At 44.3% G+C, this 26,446-nt stretch overlaps 1 protein-coding gene across 1 annotated transcript in view; it reads right to left on the bottom strand.

Annotated features, from left to right (window-relative positions):
- Window positions 1-26,446, bottom strand: part of LOC126162479 (ATP-binding cassette sub-family C member 4-like) — a 242,101-nt gene that overhangs the window by 156,059 nt on the left and 59,596 nt on the right. The window contains exon 4 of the mRNA XM_049919021.1: window positions 7,412-7,546. Coding sequence (XP_049774978.1) covers window positions 7,412-7,546 — 135 coding nt within the window. The remainder of the gene's footprint in view (window positions 1-7,411; window positions 7,547-26,446) is intronic.

Genomic DNA, 26,446 nt, shown 5'->3' with positions numbered 1-26,446 from the left:
AGCCGCGCCAGATAGTCACATGGCACGAACATGCAACAGAAATTCGTAGACAGATTCAACAGTAGAAAATTACATTCATGTACACGCCGTAACACCCAGTCGTCAGATTAACGTGACCTTCGCCTATTTTCGACATCACTGTGCAACAATCACTCACAGAGGACAGCTGGCAGAACTAGCGTGTCGGGAGGACGCGGATGTTATGCAGTCATTTTCGTAATGCAGAAACGTTATTTGACTTCCAAAAAGGCTTGATCATTGGCTTTCGGAGCAGTGATGGAAGCATTTCCGAAACGGCAAGCCTGTAAACTGTTCATGTACCGCCGTGTTTAAAGTACATCTTGCATGGCAAAATGGAGCTATCCAAAACGGGGGCCGAGCCAACTGTGGGGCTGCATGGGCCGTAGCGTTGTGTTTTGGCGCCTCAGCAGCAGCTGCCTGGTTCATGCAGCTCAGCAGTCGGCGACGAATGCTGGAATTCGCACGCCAATAGCGCAACTCGACCTCCGCTGAATGGCGGCAGGTGACCTTTTCAGATGACTGCTGGCGTGTACGGCGTGAAAAATCTGAAGGAAAACACCCTGCAACAATTGTCGGAAGGGTTCAGACCGGAGGAAAGAGCGTTATGGTCTGGGGATTGTTTTTATGGTATTCTCTGGGTGATCTCGTCCTTCTGGACCGGCAAAGTAGATCAACACATGTGGCTGTCTGTCGTTCAGACCACCTTTTCTTTTCCTGTTTCTTCATATTTTCCTGTAGCCATTCCATCTTCCTATTTATTTATTTCATTTCAAAATGACTTATTTTAGTATCCCCGCCCATTAATTACATGTTCATATCCTCAGGAATATCTTCATCTTCTGTTTGTGACGTATGACCGCCCGAAGTGGCCGAGCGGTTCTAGGCGCTACAGTCTGGAACCGCGCGACCATTACGGTCGCAGGTTCGAATCCTGCCTCGGGCATTGATGTGTGTGACGTCCTTAGGTTAGTTAGATTTAAGTAGTTCTAAGTTCTAGGGGACTGATGACCTCAGCAGTTAAGTCCCATACTGCTCAGAGCCATTCGAACCATTTTGTGACGTATGCTTACATACTTGTTGTTGGCGCTCGTTAGCCATCGAATCTGATGAGAATAATCATAGCACTGAATTGTTTATATAACTTACTCTCTACCCTACCTTCCACTACATGATGAATCCTCCTGCACTTAAACACAATTTCATGCTGTTGTCGATATTACCCTATATTCACCTGATCAGAAATCCTTCTGTCCGTTTTGTGTCACTAGCCCACGCTATATCCAGACCGCCCTTTCTAGCCCTCTTTCTAGTTTTCGTACCACATTACGACTTGTGACATTCCAGGTGTCGCCTGGTAGACTCTTACTCTCTCGCTGGTTTTTCTTTTTCTCATTATCAGTACATCTGTGGTACCCCCCACACAGAGAGTCGAGTGGGGGACTAATCCGAAACCTTGTGAGAATGGAAAGATCATCATGATACTTTTCCAAATACAGGCAACAAGTCCTGTGCACATGCATTCTCATGCCCTTCCCATTGCAGATTCTCCCGACTTTTAGAGTCAATTTCTCGTCCGGGGTGCATGAGAGTTCCCAGATCTCTGTTTGCTCCTCCACCCTCTTTAGCAGTCATAGTCTGTCAATCAAAGCATAATACTTACAATAAGAGAAATCTTACAACTGACTGCTGAAGCCGAATAATAAATACAAATACCACCGTGCCTGGTGTCGCTGGATTCGACTATGAAAGTGGTGCCAGTAGTTTTAATGTATGTTGTAAGACCTAATTTTCATTTTCATTTTGGTAAGAAGGGTATATAGGGCGTGGACAAGGAGAATGGGGGACAGCGTTTGAACCACAAGTTACCTGGGTGGGATTTGCGTCTTATGTAAACCAAAAAGTTTGGCAGAAGTTGCAGAAAGGGATTCTTGTCCGCCGGAATGTCACAGTGCCGAACGTTGTACAATTCAGTGTGCAAGTGCAAGTTTCGAATTTAGCAGAATTTTCGAGCAGTGGCACCAAACTTCAGTGATTTACGGTAAACAGACAGAATTCTGAATTTTACTGGTTAGCAATTATTTGCCACAAAGCTGCGGTTTAAAGGTGAAAGGAAACCTCTTTCTCGCACAACCTACGCTTGCCTAGATACTCATGTGCCCACTATGAGCAATAAAGTGTCGATATATACCGCGGAATTTCATCTATTCAACAGAATATCAAACAAATTCTACTATGCCGCCTAGCTGTATTGAGTGCTCACTTCCTGTACTTTTATAGTCACTGGCATTACAAGCACAGGCATAGAAATTGAGAAGACAGAGAGCGACCATATATGTACGTTTCCCTGGACAACCAGGAGCCAAACTGTTTAGACGTCACACAGCGTTCCAGCAGCCTAGGTGCTGATAGGAATCATTTATTCACGTGAGGTTGTAAACTGTAATTTTCCATTATTCTACTTTTCCCCAGCGAGCAGTCATTAGTTTCGTTGACGACGACTTGATGGAACATTCGAACCTTAATTTCGCGTCTTAAATAGCCTTCTCCAAAATATTTTTTAATCCTACTTGACTGTCAATATATTTCCTTAACATTTAGTGTCCGCGCGGGGTAGCTGCGCGGTCTAGCGCGTCTTCTCACGGTCCGCGTGGCTCACCCCGTCGGAGGTTTTAGTCCTCTCTCGGGCATGGGTTTGTGTACCGTCCTTAGCGTAAGTTACTGTAAATTAGATTAAATAGTGTGTAACTGACCTCGGCAGTTTGGTCCCATAAGATCTTACCACACATTTCCATTTTCCAACACGTTAGTTTGTCTGCATCAACCAGTATCTGATAACATATTACATCTGTTCCTTACTTGTTCATTAGAAGAGTGGTTCCGTGATGGCGGCTAGCAGGTTTATCCTTTTAATTACAGGGCGCCCCAAAGTCAGGGACCTGAGAGGCCAAGCATGACGGATGTGGCGACTCGGCAGTCGATCCTCAGCAAACAATGTGCGCAAGAGTTCTTTCGCGAGTGTAGCAATAAGGAGCGGAGCGCCATCCTCCATAAAAGTCGAACTTTCCAGCAGGTACTTATCAGTCACACTAGGCTAGGAATGATGTGACTCTGTAACATATCAGCGTACCTCGCGCACGTCACGGTGCCAGAGTGAAAAGCGGCACCCCACATTTCCTCGAAAAATAAAAGGGGTCCGAGGACACCGCACCGTGACTTTTTCGTCATGCAATGGTGTTTCCATGACAGTCCGAGGATTTCCAGTAGCCCAAATTCTGCAGTTGTGGGTTTGACAGATCTTCGAATTTCAAAACGGGCATCGTCGGTCCACAACACGTTAGACTACCAATCGTCATCTTCCCACATTTTTTGAAGTGTCCTCACCACACATGCTCGCAATACCGGTGGCCAACAGTTCTTAATGATGGTGGATCTTGTACGGATAGCAGTGGATAGTACGCCTTACTGCTCTCTAAACAACAGTGCATGGAATGCCGGTGCAATGTGCGACTTCATGAGCGCTGATTTTTGAGATGGGCAAAACTGTTCTTTTCAGAGATTGGATCAGAACTGTTCCCTCACTGGAATGAACTAGTTCTTTTTCATGACTCACCACTCAACATTCACTCAGAAAAATATGTAAAAGGAAGGTACATTGCCTTTTTAATTCAGATCACTAAACCTGTCCTTTTATCTGGCAGAAGATATTTAGGAAGCTCGAGGAAAATAAACAATTTCAGCCAAGAGCGCGTAACGGGTAAATGCAGGGAGAAGAAAAAGAGATATATTAGATTTTTCTGATTTTTTTAAAGTAACTGTGATTTTAATAAGTGTTGTAATTACATATAAAACTCTGGTCTGATGTAAGAGAACTCGTGAGGGCATTAATCTGTTCAGGTTATCAATAAATAAAAAATTAAACATGAATGGTCAATATTCAGGGATATGACAGGAACAATCACTTCAAGCAAAAAACTGAATGCGGATATATGCACTCTTCTGAACGGTTTTGAGATAGAACATGTTTAAAGTACATATTTACTCATTTTTTACTATACAATACATTTTCATTGTTTACAATGTACCATAGTAGTGCAGACAAATTCGAGACGAATAATTTGATATAGGAGACGTAATCTAACAAGTCGATAAACTACCTCAAACCGGCTTACCTACACCTCAATACATACGCGCTGCTCAAGAATTTCCATATTCTCTCGCTCTCTTTACGCTGCCTAAAAGTCCATGAGAGAAAAAATTAGTAGAACCCTTTTAAAAGAAATTTTATGTAGTTTAAGTTTTTACTGCGACAAGTTTACGCTAAAGGCCACGTATTTCGTGTTATTCAAGAGAAACACTCAAAAGTAACTTTAAATATATTTCGTCTCAGAAACCATTTGGAATAGGGTATATGTCCATATTTAGTTTTTTGCTTCAAATGATTGTTCCTTTCATACCTCTGAATATTGACCATGCCTCCTGAAACAACCTACATACATGGGCTATCATGTATGTAAAAATAACCATTACATTTAGGTCCTATCCACCCAAAGTAATTAAAAGGTGCATAAAGGCTACCGACACACCAACAAAAGCAACTATAAATGCAACAGGCATAGAAGACACCTAACAAGAACACTCACACAACAAGAAAACAGAAGATCAACAACACAAAAAGATAACGATTAGAACAGATCAAATAAGCACACAAAGAATTAAGAACTAAACTCGAATGGAGACGTGCTCAGATGAAAGTGAGTTGCAAGCTGTTTCTCTGTGCCAGGAGCGCACAGAACAGAGTGACGCCTAAAGTCGCCATGTGGTCTGCTCCGTCTGATTTCGTCCACGAGAGATAGTTAGTTGCCTTGGTGGGGAGCAGTGAGCTAGTTTGCAATCTGTTCCTTAAGAATGGGGGGGGAGGGGAGGGGGGGGGACAGTAAGATAGTGAGCTACCTTGCAATCTGATCCCTGAGGTGGGGAACAGTGAGCTAGTGAGACAGTCTACAGTCCGACTGGCGAGAGTGCTAGAGAGCACTGGGCTATTGGGAGGGGAGTGATGTCTGGATGACTTTGCTGCATGTCCCAACCACACGGTTGCCGAAGGCTGCAGCTTTTATCATCGCTGGCAACACATTACGAGTGCGATACTAAGTCAAAGGATAAGAATTAACAGCTCGCTCAAAACCATGTAAACCTTATTGAGCTTCTGAAATTTGAGATATTCTTTCGAAATCAAGAACGGAAACATGCTGAAAGTGTTTTCTATATGAATTTATCGTTCTGAAGACGTAGATTTTTGTTTGCTTCGGTAGCTGTGTGGCCAGCCCAGTGGGTTATCATATGAAGGTTCCCAGGTCCGATTCCCACCAAAGCCAAATTTTTTTGCACTCACAGACTGGGTTTTGTGTTGTACTTATTTTCATGTCGTTGTAATTAGCATTACTATTGAAATGGCTGAATGGATACTACCCAATAGCCAATAAATTGAAAAAAAGCGGAGCTTTCTCTATTTTTCTGTTTTTATGGATGCAAAACCATCATGTACTAAAAAGTTTTGCGAATACACATGTGTACATGTTCTATAATACATTTTTTGTAGCTTGGAAATGTTTTCTTAAGGCTGTGACATGGGTGCCATTGCAGCAGCCTAGCACAGAATTTTCTTCCCGCTCATTACAACCACCAGAAACCCATTTTGAAATCAGATGAGCTACCATTCATTTTTTCTGAGTCATCCATCATCCACTCTTTAGAAAGATCTGGTTCAAAAGGGTTCAAATGGCTCTGAGCACTATGGGACTCAACTGCTGAGGTCATTAGTCCCCTAGAACTTAGAACTAGTTAAACCTAACTAACCTAAGGACATCACAAACATCTATGCCCGAGGCAGGATTCGAACCTGCGACCGTAGTGGCCTTGCGGTTCCAGACTGCAGCGCCTTTAACCGCACGGCCACTTCGGCCGGCAGAAAGATCTGGCTCTTTGCATCAATTCAGGAGCAGAGTGCCCATCTCTAGATGACTTCATTATGCGGAAATGATCCTGTTCATATCTCCATTTCTTCCTGAACTGTCCGAGCAGCTGTAGCACTTGTGTCTGGTCGTCCACTACGGTGCCAGTCGTCGAAACGATCCGTGTCTTCGAACTACATGAATATCTTCTGCACAGCGACATTTGTTACAGTGTAATATCTCTTTATATTCTACTAATTATCCCTGCACAATTCTATGAGTGAATTACGTTTCCTACTTGACCATATATATACTCGCATAATCGATGCGTAAAGTAGTACAGTACTATTACTATTCCATGAACGCATAATTACTCTTTGTAATATTCTCTCTTGTGTGTTGAGGGGACTTCTAGGATCTTCTCCGTGCCGAATAGCCGCATTGAATAATTGTAATTTTGCTGTCGAGATTACTGGAAGAAAGAGATTGAAAATATATTGTATGCTACTCAAGAAAATATATACTGAGCATTTACATCAAAGGTGTCTAAGGAATTTCATTATATATGTATTCTCTAATTGGAAATTTGCACAGAGGTGTCGTTTCGTTGGTAATCAGAAGGGAATTTCCGATGAATTAGAAACGAACCTGCAATTATTAGAGCCAAGAGCTCCATTATTTCATCGGATAATTAAACTCTATCAAAGCAAACTTTCCGCTTGATCTGAGGTTTCCCGACTGACTACACAACGCAAGAAAACCAAGACATTTTATTTACACAGGATTGCAGATCGCTTTGAATCATCGAGACTGCGAACAAGGAGAGTCATCGTCCGATTCTGATTAAACAAGTAAAGCTTAATTATAACTTTCTTGAGCGACTGTGATGACTGTGATATGGCTGCTTATGAATGAGATCATTAATAAAATACTAATAACTAACTTTCCTCCTCACCAGCAACCAGTATAAACACAATATTAATTAAAATTAAAACAGCATCTTTAACAATCCGAATATCCTCCTGTAAAGCTGCAGTGTAGATTCTCCTGTCTGCAAATGAAGCTTCAGTAACAATGCCTTTTCTGGTAAAATAAACATGCCGCGATTGCTGGCGTATCTAGGTCCCTCTCTCACCACAGCTCATGTTATACACGAGTCTCTTGCAGGGCCACTGATGTGCTGCTGTCCATCACCATCTGTTGGCTAGTTTGTGCGTTCGTTTTTGGTTTCAATAAAACCCCTTGTTATTTCATGAATGTGTGTCAAGTTTTACCTCTCTACCTATATTATTACGTGAATCAGTGCATTTTCATACGTTAACGGACTTTTGGGTCACCCAGTCTTTTTCAAACTAATTTTTCGAGTACTGTGTTAATTTTTTGCAAGCTGTTAAAGTTCAATACATGCAAAATATTTCAGTATATGAAGAATATGTACAAACCTAAGGATAACCACGTCGAAAAGTTCCAGAAGGCCATAGAGGAAGTAGCGCAGCCAGAACACCCTGAGTACAGCCCGAGTGAAACTCGGTTTGATGCCCTTCTGTTTTGCTTGCATGCGTTCCTCGTCCCAAGACCTGAAAAAATGTACATTGAAATAAGTTGGAGAAATACAAATGATGCTAGCACAGATTTACGATGTCACACTGCAGACGGATTGCTCCAGATACGCTTCTACGAGACCTATTCGGGAAGTAAGGTCCGATCGGTTGGAAAATGGAAACCACCGTGAAAATCAAAAATGTTTTATTTGAAACAGTTAGTACACGTTAGAGCTACTTCTCTACATAGTTGCAGCTCCGATTTAGATATTTGTTATATAGTTGTACCAATTTACCAATACCTTCGTCATAGAACGAGGCCGCCTGCGCTTCCTGCCAATTATCTACTCTGGTCTACAGCTTGTTGTCTGTGCCAGAATGTTGTCTTCATAGCTAGCGGTTCATGTGAGCACAGATGAAATTCAGAGAGTCAGTAACGGACCGTGTTGTGGGTGATCAAACACTTCCCTTCAAAAACGCTGCAGGAGCATCTTCATCGCCCCTTCAGAGTGCGGCGGAGACTTGTCATGCAGAAGGAAACATATGACAGCTATGTTATGTGGGCTGCATGACATCAGGCGAAATTTCTCACCAAGCCCTCATACTTGGCGGGAGACGCTACTGTTCCAGGCACCTTTACGTGCTGACTGTGCCCTCAGAACTGAAAATAGCTACGTGAGGTGATCGACGGGCGTACTAGAAACACTGCCCAACACGTCTGTGCAAAGCTTCATTGGATTTCCGCTGTGGTTTCCATTTCGCACCCCTTACTTTCCGAATAGCTCTCGAACATTGTCATGGTACTCCAAAAGCCATCTGAAGGCTATGGGGGAATGTCGTATGCGTGCCACCATAGTTTCCCCTTGCACATTGCATTCACAGATTTTACAGCTGTCTGTAAGACTCCGTATGAGCTCCAAGCTCTCGCTGGTATCATTTCATGAAATGCATTTGGGAGAAAGTGCTATATTTGGTTCACTCTACGTGAAAGGTATGCTCTTGGAATTTGAACAGTAAGCCTCTCCGTGACACACAAAGGCTCTCCTGCAGCGCGTGTCCTGGAGCTGGCTGAGCACCTTTGTGGCGCCCGCGTGACTGTTAAATCGGCCCCTGACCGAACAGCCGCTCTTCTTCCCATATTCTGTTTTATTTCTGTTAATCCTAACTGCTAATGGTCCCAAACTGGCGATCAATTCTCAAGAAGTGCTGAACGAAGGTTTTATAAACTACCAATTTCTTTCTGGTGTGATATTTCATTCAGATTCTTCCAATGGACCTCTATATAGCATCTACCATCCCAACAACTAGTTTTATGTGCTTGTTCTGCTTTGTGTCACTCTGCACGCATACTCCCAGACTTTTGGAGCTGTGAGTGTGTTAATGATCGAACAATAAGATTCATCCCGCTTATTTATGTATAATATGTTGCCTTACAACGCTACCACCTGAAGGTAACGTTTATATTCCGTTACTTGTAGTGAAAGTATAAATAGATATGTTACTTAGGGAACTCACCGGCACTCCCCCTCCCCCCCTCCCCCCTCCCCCCCTCCCCACTCCAGATGGAGGGACAATCTGTCGCCGATATAGCACGCTGTCCGTCTGCGAACGACCATACACTGCCATCCTGCTGTTTATTCTGCGACCCCCTGCGGCTACCTCAGTAAACAGTATATAGATCTGTAGGTCGAATAACTTCGGGCGACACACGTAGATTTTAATTTAACACTTGTTTAATATGAGTTACGCAAACAATGATGTCATACACTCTTGTTTAATTTCGGTTGGGCAAATAGATCAGGTCATAGTTGGTGCAACATGAAGTTGAATAAAAATGACTTCAGAGCATATCGCACCCTTTCAACAACAATAATAAAACTCAAAATTGTTGGCAGTAAATTCCATTATATTTTTCGCATATTCACTTTACAAGTATTTTTCAGTGATATAAACAAAAGATGCCATTTTTCGACTTATGTCATCTTTCTTGCCGGGACACGATGTATGAAACAAAAGCAACCAACTCCTACTGTGTAGGCTTTCGTGGGCAGTATTTACATCTACGACGAATTTTGTTGTATGGGCGTTCGGCCGTGGTCCAAGAGATGTTTTGTGCCTAACCTTCCGTCTCCTAATGCTGGAGACATCGTCAGAGATTGTAAAGATGCAGTTAGTATGTTCGAAATTTAATAGGCTCAGCAAGCTGGTCTGGTTTGAAAAAAGCACAGGCCACACACATCAACAAGAAGCGCAACAAGAGTCATCCACAAAAGTATCGTTCAATATCCTTGACACCCACTTCTTGCAAAATCTAAGAACATATTCCGAGCTCAAATACAATGAGGTGTCTCGAACGGAATTACCTTCTCCACGTGAATTAGCATGAATTAATCGATCATGTGAGAACGAACTCTCGTTTTTGTCACATGGCGTCCTAAAAGCAATAGATCAAGCCAGTCAGACAGATGCATTATTTATGGGCCTCCGAAGGGTTTTTGAATTACTACCACACACACGTTTATTATCAAATATATGATCACATGGTATATCAGTAGAGATTTTTGACTGGATTCAGAATTTCTAGTTCTGCAGAACACAGTATGTTACCTTGGGTAGAGAGTCATCGGCGGATGTAGAAGAAACTTCAGGTGTTTGGCAGGGAAGGTTGGTGGGACACTTGCTTTTCACGTTATATATCAATGATTTACCAGACAATATTAATAGCAACCTAAGACATTTCGCAGATAATCCATTTTCTGTTATGAGGTACTGTCTGAAGAAAGCTGCACAAATATTCATACAGATCTTGACAGATTTCAAATTGGTGAAAAGATCGAAAACTCACTTCAAATGTTCAGAAGCGTAGAACATCGTGTTTCACAAAACAAAGAAAGGTAGTATCGTATTACTACAATAATCAGGGAAGCTAAGACGAAATGGCTTCATGAAAAATGTGAAGAAATCGAAAAGAAATGATTGTCGGAAGGACTAACACAGCATATAGGAAAGTCAAAACGACATTCGGTGAAGTTAAAAGCGAGGGTGGTAACATTAAGAGTGCAACGGGAAGTCCACTGTTAACTGAAGAGGAGAGAGTGGATAGGTGGAAAGAGTACACTGAAGGCTTCTATGTGGAGGAAGATTTGTCTGATGTGATAGAAGAAGGAACAAGAGGCGACTTAGGTATCCAGTATTACAATCAGAGTTTAAGAGAGCTTTGGACGACTTACGATCAAATAAGGAAGGATGGAAGGATAACATTTCATTAGAATTTTTAAAATCATTGGGGGTATTAGCAACTAATCAACTATCTACGTTGGTGTGTAGAATGTATGAGTCTGGCGACATACCATCTGACTTTCGGAAAAATATCATCCACACAGTCCCGAAGACTGCAAGAACCGACAAGCGTGAGAATTATCTCACAAGCAGCTTATCAGCTCATGGATCCAAGCTGCTTACAAGAACGGAAAAGAAAACTGACTATGTGTTAGGTGACAATCAGTTTGGCTTTAGGAAAGATAAAGGCATCGGGGGGAGGGTGGGGGGGTGCAATTCTGACGTTGTGGTTGATAACGGAAGCAAGACTAAAGAAAAATAAAGACACGTTCATAGGATTTGTCGACCTGGAATGGTGAAATATTTTCCAAATTCTGAGAAAAAATACGGGTAAGCTAGGCAGAGAGACAGGTAATATATAATATGTACAAGAGCCAAGGAGTAATAATAACAGTGGACGACCATCACCTCACCTGCTTCTTAGTCACCAACTTTAATGCTACGTCTTTCATTAATCTCAGTACTTTCGGGATGCTTCTGTTTACCCTCAAACCATAATCTGTGCTTGGCAGATTGTACATTCCATTCAGTATGTCCTACACTTCTTCCTTTCTTTCACTAAGGATAGTAGTGTCATCAGCTAATCTCATCATCGACGTCTTTTTACCCTGAAGTTTACTCTCACTCACGAAGCTCCCTTTTATTTCCGTCAACGTTTCTTCGATGTATAGGGTCAGTAGTAGTGGTGAAAGGCTGCATCTCTGTCTTACACCATTTTTAATCAGAGATCGTAGTTCTTCGTCTTTCATTCTTATTGCTCTCTCCTTTTTTGTTCATAACATGTATTACTTATCTTTTCCTATGAGTTACAACACATTTTCTGAGAACTTCGAATATCTTCCACCACTTTAGATTTTCAAACGCTTGGGTTGACAAATCTAACGAACATGTTTTGATATTCCTCTAGTCCTGCTTCAGCAACGTCAGAATTGTCTCTCTGATGCCTTTACCTTTCCTAAAACTAAACTGATCGTCATCTAACAGATCCTTAGTTTTCTTTCCTATCCTTCTGTATATTATTCTTCAGAACAACTTTTTTATGCTTGTATTCCTCAGTTGATTTACTTCAGATAGTTCTCAATCCTGCCTGGCATTGCTATCATCGGATTGGTGTGGATGATACTTTACCGAAAGTCAGATGTTATATCTCCAGTCTTATAGATTTTACAAACCAACTTGAACAGTTATTTGGTTACCACTTGCCATGATTATTCCGAATGGTTGTTGTCTATCCCTTCTGCCTTCTTTGACCTTAAATCTTCCAAAGCTCTGTTAAATTCAGACGCCGGTACAGTATTGCCTATAACATCGTCTCCCATTTCTTTTACAATCACCTCATCAGGCACTTCCTCCTCCTCGTAGAGCTCTTCAGGAGACACTTTCCATCCATTCGCTCTTTTCTCTTCGTTTATCAGTGAAATTCCTCTTGCAGTAGTAATGTCGAAGCCTGTGCTTTCAATTTCACTGAAGGTTCTTTTCACTTTTCTACACTCGCAATCCAGCTGGAATCTTTCTGGGTCTCCAAGACGTTTCTTAACACACCTCTCTAATTTTTTATTTTTTAAGAGTGTGTTTGCAATTACTAGCTTAAATTTATTGCAGAATTCAATTAGAGTTTCTCCTCTCCTATTACCAAGTTCGTATTTCTCCTGTAGCTCTTTCCTCTATTCCCTTCCTACTTCAGCGTTCCAATAAATCATGATTATTTTATTTCATCTCCCTTTCATACTGTATTATCAGTTCCCTCGTCTTCCTCGACCTCTTCATCTTCTGCTTGTGACGTCGACCCGAATTATTGTTGCTAACGTCAGTTTGCTGACGATTCTGATGAAAATAGTCCTATCATTGAACTGGTAACAGTAACTCACTCTCTCTGCCCCATCTTCCTGTTCATTACGGATCTTATCCCCGTTGTACCATTTAATGCTGTTGTTGATATGCCTTTTTATCTGTCTGACCAGAAAACTTCATTTTCTTTCCATTCCACTTCACTAACCCTAACTATATAGACTGAGCCTTTGCATTTCCCCTTTCAGATTTTCTTGCTTGCCTGTCACATTCATACTTATGACGTGCCACACTATGGCTTGTAGAATTTTACCCTTTCGTTGGTTACTCACTCTCTTTCTCGTTGTCGTCTCCCCCTTGGTAACCCTTTCACGTAGATCCAAATGGAAGACTAACCCGGAGTCTTTTGCCAATTAAGAGATCATCATAACACTTTTTCAATTACAGGCCACATGTCGTGGTGTACACGTTATGTGTCTTTTAGGCAGTGGTTTCCATCGCCTTCCTTATCCACATGCTGTTGATCGTTGCTGATTCTTTGCCCTTTAGAGATAGTTTCAATCCCAAGGACGAAAGGGTACTCTGAAACTCTGTTCGTTCCTCTGCCTTCTTTTGATACGGTCGTTCGTGACTTCTTATACGGACATCTTTGGCTGCCGTCACTGATGAGTTTTATTCAAAATTTGGCCGTGGCTGGGTTAGAACCAAAGACCAAGGATTGTGTTAATATTGCTCCAAAAAGACGAAGGTTACCCCTTTGAATCACTGCAGTCTGAATTATAGTGGATGGGCCAGTGATGACATGAACTGATAAAAAACAAGCATTCAGATTACCATACTAACGAAACCAGAATTGTATTTGTATGGCGATACAAACATTGGTACGTTCATGTTGACTAAGAAAGGTATTTTGAGTCAGTAAATCATATACGTGCCACATTGCTCTAAATTTGGATTCGGTGGGCATAAGGCCAATACACATAAATTCACTGTAATGTCCGGCCACAGGTCGCTTGTTGTTTTATTCGTTGTCTGTTTTCACACATCAGACGAGAACATCCTGAGATATTCTATTGTCCTGGTGGCAAAACGTTACAGCTTTAAAACATCACCTGACGCGACCTTCAGTACGAAGAGGCGTGAGCAGGATCGGCAGTGTTTAACTTATTTAACTGTTTTTGTCAGACTGGCATGCAAAAGTTTATCTCGGAAGTCATTAACGCTTCTCGCATTGTTCTCTTCAAGTTCATTTGTTGTTTCTCATAAGTTTTTGCAGTAGGTGTTGATAGCATCCAGACTTGTGGCAGTCTAGAAAAAGACTGGGAAACTGTACCACGCTCAGATGCTACACTAGTTTTAGAGTAGCGTGTCGATCTTCTTTATCGCTCGCTGAAGACGATGTCGCTGATACTACTCGTACTATACATGGCAGCACGCAGTAATACTGGCAGGTGACGTACACCTCTACATAAATCCGTTCTTGGGAAAGGCTACACCATCAATCCATGCCGTTCTGCTCCACCTTTATATCTGAAGATAATGCTTTGAGGAGCAATTTAACTGTGGATAATACTTGATTTACGTCGACAGTGACCCCGTCTTGTATAAAGGACGAAAAGTAAATCAAAACATTAAGGAATCCAATTCGATACATAACCTGGTAAAAATCTTAGCTTCAAAATTTATGTATTTATAAAAAATTATCATCTTTCTGTAGCTCATACCTCAGTTAAAAGCTTAGAGGTCGGAGCAAACAGGATGCATTTTATGTTTTATTGAAATTGTTGAGCTGGGATAAAATTCAAGTATTAAATATGTAAACTTTATCGCAAATCGAAATTTAGAGGACACCCACATACTGGTATCAACTCTGTGTTTTGATTTTTTAACACTGAAACAATTTTAAAAGACGAAAAGTCACATTCATAAAGAGGATGACACTGAAGTGTGATTTTATCTTTAAGAGTATCAACAATCAGCCTGCGCACATCACTTGGACTACTGAAAATGGATTTGTTACATTTTATTTATACAGAATATTATCATTGCATAGGAGTGGAGATATTACGTTAAAGTTACCAGCATCTGTTTAATATTTAATCTACATTTGAACTGTTATCAATGACCTTCATAACTAAGACCATGCATAAAAATTGCGCTGACTTTTACGAGGTGCACCATGATTTCCTGGTCAGGTGTGTTCGGAAAAGACCTGTATGTAGTTTGTGTGTGTTGAAAGGTCAACACTCCCGCACTCAATTATCTTCGTTTTGTTTCCTCACGTCATCTTGTCATTAAAAGTTACAGAGGCATTTCATTGTTTATGTAATAATATTCTGACGATTCCCGAGTTTTTTTCCATACTACAACTCATAAAATAAGAAAGATTAATAGGGGCTGGATACTGAAGTCCTTCTCGTATCGCGTGGATTCCACGACAGCCCTACTCTCCGCAACAATCCAGTCACCTTTGACTCCTAGTTCCCCAAGTTTCACATCGAGTTTTTTATTTAATGCCTGTTGTCCCTGTAACACTAGCGCGAGCATTTCAGCTACAGAGTGCCCCGAAGTGGCTGTTGTTAGCGCCTGTGGACTGTCTCTGGACAGGCTCCGCTCTCGGGCTACTAAATGAGTCTTCACATTCCTTTCTCCTTGCAGCCGAGATCGAACTCATCTGCTTCGGCCTGGTATACAGACTACCAGTATTACCACTAAACTTTCCTTGTTTCGTTCAGGGTCACCCACATTGCACTCGCAAAGTGTGGCACTCCCTTCGGCTACAGCTTTCTGTTCGCTGTCCAGCATGCTTAAAAGTCGTGTTTTCGGTCTGGCAGTATCACTTATTCCTCTCGTTACCTTGACGCAACTTTCAATAAAGAGAGCGACAGAGATGGAAAGACAAAGAGATAGTATACCACTGATCCGTAAAAAAAGAAAATAAATAAAATTTAAAAAAAGTCTGTGTACATGTCTATTGTTATTAAAATAAAGCTCAACCTGAAAACCTATAAAGAGTTTACGTTAATACACCCTGTTGTATCCGCAGGAACAAGCCAAGTCTAACTGCAGTACGTTGAGAATAGTACGTAGGAAGAAGTTAAAGTTGTAGCGCTGGACGCCAGGCGTGGCCGAAGGGTCAGCCGAGGCGGCAGTCAAACTGTTGGACAGCGGCGCTTGATAAGAAAGCAAACAGCCAGCAGATACAAACGAAGGTCTGTGTAGGGACTCATGATAAGCAATCAATTAAGAAGTATCAACAGAAAGCATTCCTGGCTAAAGAGAGAGGTCTAGGAGTGGAGAGAGAAAGAAAGAGGGCCCTTGGTGGGGACAGCGCTACGTCATGAGGAGCCAATGAAGGGCTCAGGACGCAGTGTGTGACCGTATAGGGAGAGGCGCCTCTATCCCTCCACTCAGCCTCTGAAGAACAATAGCAACAACAATGCTTTAAGGATACCAAATAAGGACAAGTTGCATTCGACGCTACGTCATGCCAAGCGCTGGCGGGGTCGAAGGGGAAACGCTAACAAAACCCGAGAGCACGCCGCTCTGAGCGTTCTTCTTTGTCGAGTAGTTAGTCAGAGTGATAGCAGCAGCCGACTTGGGCTGAGGGACGGGCTGTAGGCAGCCGGAGATAGTCGCTGGAGAGCGTTAGGGCGTAGCCGCGGGACTCTAACGTAGGATGCTAGGAAATATTGCAGACCTTCTAGTAGGCAGTCGGAACGGTGGAGTCAGTCACCGTCTCTGTATTAGACTTGGCCTTCCTGTGAATGCAATCACCACGCAGTTAGGGTGAGCTGCATTCATTCAGAATAAACTGCAATTTGTTAAAGTTATCAAGACTTTAATTCTACCCGCTTCCTAGCCTTGTACCTTCACGCCAGGGATTTCTACATCTTAGCCAGATCAAAAAGTCTCCCTCTCACTAAGGTCAACCGGCTATATCCCATCCACGAACCGTGTCGCTCAATCCCTCGCAATACCCACGCTTGGGACGCGACAACCCTCACGAACAAATGGTCCCCACAGGAGAAAACAAACTACACCGTGAACAGCGTTGTTATACAACAAGGGAGGTTTTATACATCCTACGTGATTTACAGAAAATCCCGTGTTTACGGCATCCTGGGCAGGATTTAGCCAAATGAAACATTACCCTTCTCTTACTCAACTATCTTCGCTTTGTCCCTTACGTCACTTTCCTTGCCTGTTGCGTTAGTGATTAGGATGAAACAACAACTGAACATTGCCAAAAGAATTGATAATCTAATTTTTCTGCAGCGGAATAACATCTTATAGGTAAAATTGTGATTGAAAGTGATGTAATTGAACACGTAAGGCATCCTGACCTATTCCACATAAATCAGTTTTGATGTGAAAGGACACCACTATGCAGCCGCACTTAATCTTTCTTATTAGACAAATTGTGGTATGCGAACGACCTTGATAGTTCTTGGGATATTCTTACGTAAACGATGAAACGCCTCAGTAATTTTCAATGATAACCTTTTATTTGCCTTTCTTAGAACAAGGACGGCCTATTCAACACGTCTTTACAAGAAGTATCAGAACATTTACAGTAACGTCGAGTGATCACCTAACACGCAGTGGTTTAGATTTACTGGGACAGTAATTTAAAATGACTGGAAATGCACTCATCGCCGAAGGACTGAGGTAATCGTTTGAGATAAAGATACACACAGAAAGCATGCTATTTTATTATTTACGGTTCACTGCACTAATACAATGGTGACAGAGTGGAGAGTGTGCAATCTCTGAGGAAAAACTGGAATTCCAGATAAATCTTTAAAAAGTTCCGAAAATGACTATTATGCCAAAATCCTCCCAGCATATCGATATACATTTTGTTCAACATCGTGACTATAACTAGTAGCATGAGAATCACCAACACTCTGGTTACTGACACGAACGCGAAAATGTGCAGCAACGAACAACAGAAAACACAATGAAAGGAAATCGGCGTAAGCCTTTTCACACGTAAGATTAGTTAATCATAACAGACGTTGAATTGAGGAATCTCGGACTATAATAGACTACCTTCCTCTCAAGACGAGACAAGAGTGTTGAGGAGACATTTGTTGAGTGTGAAATATCCAACTAGCTCTCTCGCTGCACGCTTAGGTTTTTCATCATTTATCATGGCCTCTTCCTTCTCTGTCGTGACTAAAATGACGCCAGCTACAGAACAGTTTCCCTGTTTAAGAAGTTATCGGAATAGATTCATGGAGTTGAAAATGTCCAAACAAACTCTCTCTCTCTCTCTCTCTCTGTGCTTACTTTCGGATCCTTGTCAGGGACCGTTCCGTTCTCTGTTCCATTCTACATTTCTTTTTACAAACATCCAAGCAATCATCCAACGACAGCCCATTATGGAATACAGCATAAAGGAAAAAAATATTTTCTGGGACAAGTGAAATGAAACAAATGGTTCGGTTTATCCTTTCTCCAGAGCTTTAGCACAGTCTTTCCAGGATGAAAAGTAGCATGGTAGACACGTCAAAGATGGAAATAAATCAAGTTACATGAAACGAACCGATGCACTCGTTTCAGTATTTCAAAGTATTGCACAATGTTAAAGTTCACGTTTAAATTTTAATGTGTATGATACATAAGTCTAGCTGGAAGTATTATATAACCATGAAGATTACTGAAACTGACGGCCTCTTCCTAATTTTCTTTGATTAATTAACAAAAACTGTTACGTAAAAATTTCTGCATAACTTGGAGATACTAACTACGCTATATGAGAATGCAGGCTTTGTCGGCGAATCTCGATGATAAAATATTCTCGGGTAGACAACAGAGTCAATGCATCGTTCTCAGGCAACTTTTCAGCAAGTTTCTTACTTTCGATTTTCAGGTGAAGTGTCGGGTTCACGTCTCGTCCGGATCTTTATAGCCGCTGGACCACGGGCTTCGCTACATCCTCGGCGCCGGAAGCCGCTATCCCGGTGGACCGACTCAGTACCGCGTGGGACACAATACACGACGAGAGCACACCGATGGAGACAGGACGTAGGGGCGGATGGAATGAATGAACATTCCACACCGAGACGAGACGACGGGACCCGGAACCCGCGGCTCCCCACCCCCACCTCCCAGCCGCACACACACACACACACACACACACACACACACACACACACACACACACACACACCACGCGCCGCCACGCCGATTCCACTCGCTCTTGATTGGCCGGGGATGCAGAGAAGCCCGTGGTCCAGCGGCTGTAAAGATCTGGACGAGACGTGAACCCACCATAGGCGTGCTCAGTTCATTCCCCATCGTCCAGCTCCACCCCTTCCGACCATTGCTGCGACCCAGCAGCACACAATCAGTGCCGGATCGCCAACAACTCAGGCACAACACAACACAACACCTCCCCCCCCCCCCCCCGGTCTCTAGGCGTTCAACTTGATCTCAGTCATGCAAGCCATGACGAAAGCCATCACTGACGCCCTCCAGGCTATCATGGCCACCATTCCGCAGCAGATTTCTGATGCAGTTCAAGTTGCCTTACAGGCCATTCCAAAGCCAACCTCCACCACTCAATATGGCAGCTAGATTTGGACTAACTGTGTGCACGTGGAACGCCGATGGTATACGCACTCAAGTAAGCGAGTTTTGCCAATTCCTTCAAGACGAAAGAATCGACGTGTGCCTTGTCACTGAGACACACTTTAAACCCGACATCTACGTACGAGTCGCCAGCCACAGCTGTTTCCGGCCCGACCTGCCGACTGCTGGTGGAGGAACACCAGTATACGTAAGAAACTCTCTGATGCATCATCAACTGCCACTCCCAGCACTAGCCACAGTAGAAGCCACATCGGTTGCAGTCCAAACATCAAGAGGCCGCATACAATTCATTGCAGTCTACAGGCCCCCCGTGGCCATCTAGAAGAAGCAGACTTCGAGGCGCTATTGTCACAACAGGGAAACCTTTTTGTTGCCGGTGACCTTAATGCAAAAAATACCAACTGGAATAGCCGCATCACGAATATCAGTGGACGCCGTCCCCTACGAGTCAGAGAAAGAAAATATGCCATCATTGTGGGACCATACGACTCCACATGCTTTCCAAACAGAGGCCAGAGCGACGTGCAGGATATAGCCATCATTAAGGGATTTCCCAATGATGTGACTGCCACCACCAGAAGGGCCCTTACCTCAGTTCACGAACAGGTCATCTTTGATGTCGACCTTGTCGGCATCAATAAACCGCCAAGACACCACCTCGATATCCGATGAATCAACTGGGAAACATATCGCCAACTGCTCGGAAAGAGACCTTCCGGACACACCAGACCCAGAGACAGCAGGAGCAGAAGTCACACTACTATACATAATATCCAAAGCACTGGACGCAGCAACAGAAGCCACGCCACCGAGACGACCTACACGACCAAAAACTCACCAACTGTCTCCACTCACCACAGCAGCCATCAGAGAAAAAAACCGCGCATTCAGAGAATGGTAGGCAACGCGCAACCCAGCCACAAAGCGCCAAGTAAACCGACTGCAACGAGAAATAAGGGTAGCAGTAGAAAATCACAAGAACCAAGTTTGGGCAGATAAGATCGCGCTGCTACAGCTACAAGACCAATCAGCCTGGAAGATGACGAAGTCCCTACTAATGAAGGGACAGAAGTTACGTCCACTACATGTGGGTAACAATATTGTCAGCGAACCAGACGCCAAAGCTAATACCCTAGAAGATGCATTCGCAAAAAATTTCTCGCCGATGAACGACTCTTCCGACGCAGCCCACATTGGCCTAGTTAACGAGCGCCTTCTAAGATTCCTCGCCAGCCGAGCTGAAGACGACCACAGTCAACCGCTTTCCACAGAAGAAGTAACAAAACAGCTCGAAGAACTAAATGGGAAAAGAGCAGGAGGACCAGATCTCCTAACAAATGAACTGCTGAAGCAACTACCACCCACCGCAGCACCACTACTAGCGGCGGCTTTCAACGAGATCTTGGCAACAGGCAACTTCCCCCTCACATGGAAACATGCTGAGGTCGTTACCATAAAGAAGATAGGAAAGGACCCACGATCGCCAGCAAGTTACAGACCAATCAGTCTCTTACCTGCTATATCGAAACTCTTTGAACGTCTGTATATAAAGAGACTTTGGCAGCATGTGGAAGCAGAGCACCTGATAGCAGACGTCCAGTTCGGCTTTCGCCGAGCCCTCTCCACCACTCAGCAGCTACTACGCCTAGTTGAGAAAGCATTCGGCGCTATGGAAAGGAAGGAATTCTTCGGGGCTGTATTTCTGGCTGTCTCACGAGCCTTTGATTGCGTGTGGCACGAAGGCCTCCTGTATAAACTTCTAGATAGGGGGGTCGCCGTGTCACACAAGACACTCCTGAGAAGCTACCTCGAAACCCAGACGTTTCATGTCCGCACTCAAGATGGTACATCGTCCACCAGACTCATCAAATCAGGAGTACCTCAGGGCAGTGTATTGGGACCACTGTTATATCGAGATAAGGGGCGCTCCAGTCCCATGGTCAAAAACAGCGAAGTACCCGAGCGTGAATCACGACAGGCGCCTGACAAGGCGCCCTCATATAGAAAACATCCGATAGAAAGCCAGGAGAAGAATGGTAGTGCTTTACCCGATCGTCATCAACACTACCATCAAGACTAGGGGTGATATTGTAGGTGATACTGTATCTTACATTGGTGCGGCCAATCCTAGACTACGCTGCTGTTGTGTGGGGCCGGCCGCGGTGGCCGTGCGGTTCTGGTGCTGCAGTCCGGAACCGCGGGACTGCTACGGTCGCAGGTTCGAATCCTGCCTCGGGCATAGGTGTGTGTGATGTCCTTAGGTTAGTTAGGTTTAAGTAGTTCTAAGTTCTAGGGGACTTATGACCTAAGATGTTGAGTCCCATAGCGCTCAGAGCCATTTGAACCATTTGTTGTGTGGGGCAATGCTGCTCCAACTCACATACAACGACTACAAAGAATTCTAAACCATGCTTTGAAAAGGGCACTCCACCTACGATACCGGTTCCCAACGAACGAGCTTCACCAGCTCGCTGGGTTGCTCTATCTGAGGGACCGATTCAGAACCACTGCCAGAGCTATCTACGAAAGAACACAAAATTCAGAAAACAACCTTGTACGAGAACTTGGACACAGGGTCCACTACCAGGCCTCCACCATATGGTCGGACGACCTAAGAGAATAACAAGACCATACACCTCTTATATATATATATATATATATATATATATATATATATATATTAGTTTTAAAAAAATTAAAAAATAAAGTAAAAAATAAAATTAAAAAAATTAAAATTGAAAAATGAATGAATGTGTGTGTGAATGCGCTTATCGTAAGATGTATAAATGTGTGCAATATATATAAAGCGTGAATGTGTGAGCGAATGAAAAAAAAGACCATCCAGCCAGTGTTTTGAAATCATTTTAATGCAGGAAAAAAGTAAGAACACCAAAACGCCAATGTTTCAATTCCAATATATGTTATTATTGAAGGCGTAGCCGTAAGGCTTCTACCTCTATCTTTCAGACTGGGCAACCCAAGATGCCCCAACAACTCCTGCAGCGCGAACCCGACACTTCCACGACGCGTCACTCACGCTGTGGCTGCCGAAGCGTGGGACGCTCCATGCTGACGCTGCCGAGGCTAATCCTTTGGTTGTGATTTCGTAGTAAGCGCTCGAGCAGGGACACACGTTTTGTGTACCCTCGCTCACCAGCGCGGCCTGGTGTTGACAACAGCCTGTTAGGGCTTTTAGCGACTCGTATGGCAAAATCCACGTGGCGTGACCCCCTATCAAAGAAAGCAAAATTGTCGGTGCTTTCTAAAGAAGCAAAGTTGTGTTGAGGGCAACGACATGGAGGAGGACTCGAAACGAGAAGAACGCTTCGGTGAGACGCAGAGTGCGGCGTATGACGATCCACTGCGGGTTTCCCGGGCGACGGCAGCATCCGACCCCCCACCACCGAAGAAGATGACGAGCGAGAGTGATGCGCGCGGCCGCCGGGTGGGCGTGGAAATTTCCGCGAACGTTCGGCGCCGCGCCCTCACACTCTAAGGACGGAGACGACGTTCAGAGCAGCCGATCACCGTGGCAAAGGAGGAAATTGCTTCCGCCTTCGCCGCGCTGACCCCTGCGGAGAGTTGCAGTTACGTGCAACGTCTGGCCATGAATTCACAAGAGAACAGAGAGGAGGTCCTTGGTATCCGTGGGTCGCGTCAGCCAAGTGCATGTCGCAGCTGCCACTACAGTTGCCGCGCCAGCAGTCGCATCCGTGCCAGCCATGCCGGCTACAGAAGCCGCCACGCCCTCGCCACAGCCCGGCAACACCAGACAAGCCTGCAGAGGTCGAGCAAACATCGCGGAAGCGCCCAGCCGCGGCCGTAGAGAACACTTCTTTTCCCCAGGCAAGTTACGGTCGCGCCAAACGGAAGAAGGAGAGAGCGCGCCGCATTGCGGAGGAAACCCGATGAGGAAGGCGTCCTCCCGGCGCCACACAGCGAGAAACAGAGCGTTCGACCTGGTGACGCCGAAAGGTCCACGTTGCAAACCGGTATGGAGATCGGCCGGAAGTAGCCGAGACGGGACGGGACCACGCCCGCTCATGCTGTCACCTAGAACTCACAGTTACATGCCCTTCTACATCTACATCTGCATCCATATGGATACTCTGCAAATCACATTTAAGTGCCTGGCAGATGTTTCATCGAACTGCCTTTACAATCGTCTATTATTCCGATCTTGCATAGCGCGCGGAAAGAACGAACACCTATATATTTCCGTACGAGCTCCGATTTCCCTTATTTTATCATGGTGATCGTTTCTCCCTACCTCGGTCAGTGTCAAAAAAATATTTTCGCATTCGGAGGAGGAAGTTGGTGATTGGAATTTCGTGAGAAGATTCCACTGCAGCGAAAAACTCCTTTCTTTTAATGATGTCCAGCCCAAATCCTGTATCATTTCAGTGACTCTCTCTCCCATATTCCTCGATAATACAAGACGTGCTGTCCTTCTTTTAACTATTCCCATGTACTCCGTCAGTCCTATCTGGCAAGGACCTCACACCGCGCAGCAGTGTTCTAAAAGAGGACGACTCACAAGTGTAGTATAGGCAATCTCCTAAGTAGATCTCTTACATTTTGTAAGTGTCCTGCCAATAAAACGCAGTCTTTGTTTAGCCTTCCACACAACATTTTCTATGTGTCCCTTCCAATTTAAGTTGTTTGTAATTGTAATTCCTAGGTATGTAGTTGAATTTACGACCTTTAGATTTGACTGATTTATCGTGTAACCGAAGTTTAACGAGTTCATTTTAGCACTCATGTGGGTGATCTCAGACTTTTCGTTAATTAGGGTCAACTGCCAATTTTCGCACCATTCAGATATCTTTTCTAGATCGTTTTGTAGTTTGCTTTGATCTTCTGATGACTTTATTAGTCGATAAACGTCAGCGTCATCTGCAAGCAACCTAAGACGGCTGTCAGATTGTCTCCCAAGTCGTTTATATAGATACGGAACAGCAAAGGGCCTATAATACTACCTTGGAGAACGCCAGAAATCACTTCTATTTTACTCGATGACTTTCCCGTCAATTACTACGAACTGTCACCTCCCTGACAGGAGGTCACAAATCCAGTCACATAACTGAGACGATATTCCATAAGCACGCAATTTCACTATAAGCCGCTTGTGTGGTACAGTGTCAAAAGCCTTCTGGAAATCCAGAAATACGGAATCGATCTGAAATCCCTTGCCAATAGCACTCAGCGCTTCATGCGAACGAAGAGCTAGTTGTGTTTCACAAGAACGATGTTTTCTAAACCCATGTTGACCGTGTGTCAATAGACCGTTTTCTTCGAGGTAATTCATATTGTTCGAACACAGTATATGTTCCAAAATCCTGCTGCCTATCAACGTTAATGATATGAGTCTGTAATTTAGTGGATTACTCCTACTACCTTTCTTGAATATTGTTGTGACCTGTGAACTTTCCAGTCTTTGGGTACGGATCTTTCGTCGAGCGATCTGTTGTATGTGATTGTCAAGTACGAAGCTAATGCATCAGCGTACTCTGAAAGGAACCTGATTTGTATACAGTCTGGACCGGAAGACTTGCCTTTATTAAGTGATTTAAGTTGCTTCACAACTCCGAGGATATTTACTTCTACGTTACTCATGTTGGCAGCTGTTCTTAATTCGAAGTCTGGAATATTTACTTCGTCTTCTTTTGTGAAGGCATTTCGGAAGGCTGTGTTTAGTAACTCTGCTTTGGCAGCACTGTCTTCGATAGTATCTCCATCGCTATCGCGCAGAGAAAGCATTGATTGTTTCTTGCCGCTAACATACTTCACATACGACCAGAATCTCTTTGGATTTTCTGCCAGGTTTCGAGACAAATTTTCGTTGTGGAAACTGTTATAAGCATCTCGCATTGAAGTCCGCACAAAATTTCGAGCTTCTGTAAAAAATCGCCAATGTTGAGGATTTTGCGCCTGTTTAAATTTGGCATGTTTGTTTCTCTGTTCCTGCAACAGTGTTATGACCCGTTTTCTGTGCCAAGGAGGATCAGCTCCGTCGTTTGTTGATTTATTTGGTATAAATCTCAATTGCTGCCGATACATGGATACAGGAAAATTTTTAAGGTTGACAACATCGCTGACTTCGACGTAAAAATCGAACCACTCCGTGAGAATGGCAGGAGAGCCCAGTGCTTCAACTGCCAGTGCATGAATCACGTGGCAAAATTTTGCAGGATGCCTGAGCACTGCTGCAAGTGCGCCGAGTAGCACCAGTCGCGGGACTGCCCGAAGAAGAAGAAAGACCCGCCGAAGTGCTGCAACTGCAACGGGGACCACGTCGCCTGCTATCGAGGATTCGCCGCATTCAAGCGCGGTAAGCTTGCTAGCCTCGTAAACCAGAGTCGCAGCTTCTCGGACGTCGCTATGGGGAAACCGGCCGCCCCCTCCGAGAGGCTAGCGCCTCGTGCAGGGCAGGCCGCACTGGCACGGCAGCCGTCGCAGCTGCCTTCGCCGGCGGCGCCGCCTGCAGTCGAGGGAGCCGGCTTGCCGGCGCCCGCGGCTGCGAGGAGGCTTGCCGCCCACGCAGGACGTTCCCAGCACGCCGCTCCGCTGCTGACTGCGGGAAACGTCACGATGGAGTCAAACCTTCCCGAAACAGCGAAGGAAGACACCACCGAGGTGGCCACGCTTCTGCGGCCACTCAACTAGCTGATGACTCAGCTACCGGTGCTCTTGGGAGAAGGCCACCGCCGAGAGAAGTCAGCCTTAAAATGGATAACGACCATATTTATGGGTTAACCATTTGCACGTTCAACGCTAGGGGTCTCCACCCCCAACACGGCGAATTTCGCCAATTCATACGGGACGGGGCGGTCGACATCTGCCTTGTGCAGGACATCTTCCTCAAACACGGTGTCGACGTGAGAGTAGCAAATGTTTGCTGCTATCGGGCTGACAGAGCCACCCACAGGGTGGCACTGCCATCTACGTGAAGGAGTCACCGTACCACCACCGGGTCCAACTGCCGGCGCTTAATGCGCTGGAGGCCATAGGAGTGGCCGTCAACACCATCGCCGGAAAGATTCTTTTCGTGTCGATGTACCGGAAGCCTGGCAGACCGCTAGATGAAGCGGACTTCGACGTCCTGCTGTCGTTGCGTGATGACCTGAACCCACAGGAAAAATAATTATCAAAATCTGGTGAAGTCGTCCAAAATTCTAGTTCGAAAACCACACTCTTTGTTATACTTCT

The sequence above is a fragment of the Schistocerca cancellata genome, chromosome 2 (genome assembly GCF_023864275.1).
Source record: "Schistocerca cancellata isolate TAMUIC-IGC-003103 chromosome 2, iqSchCanc2.1, whole genome shotgun sequence".
NCBI classification, from domain to species: Eukaryota; Metazoa; Arthropoda; class Insecta; order Orthoptera; family Acrididae; genus Schistocerca; species Schistocerca cancellata.
The sequence above is the reverse complement of the archived record's forward strand: the minus strand, read 5'-3'. Positions and strand labels throughout refer to the sequence as shown.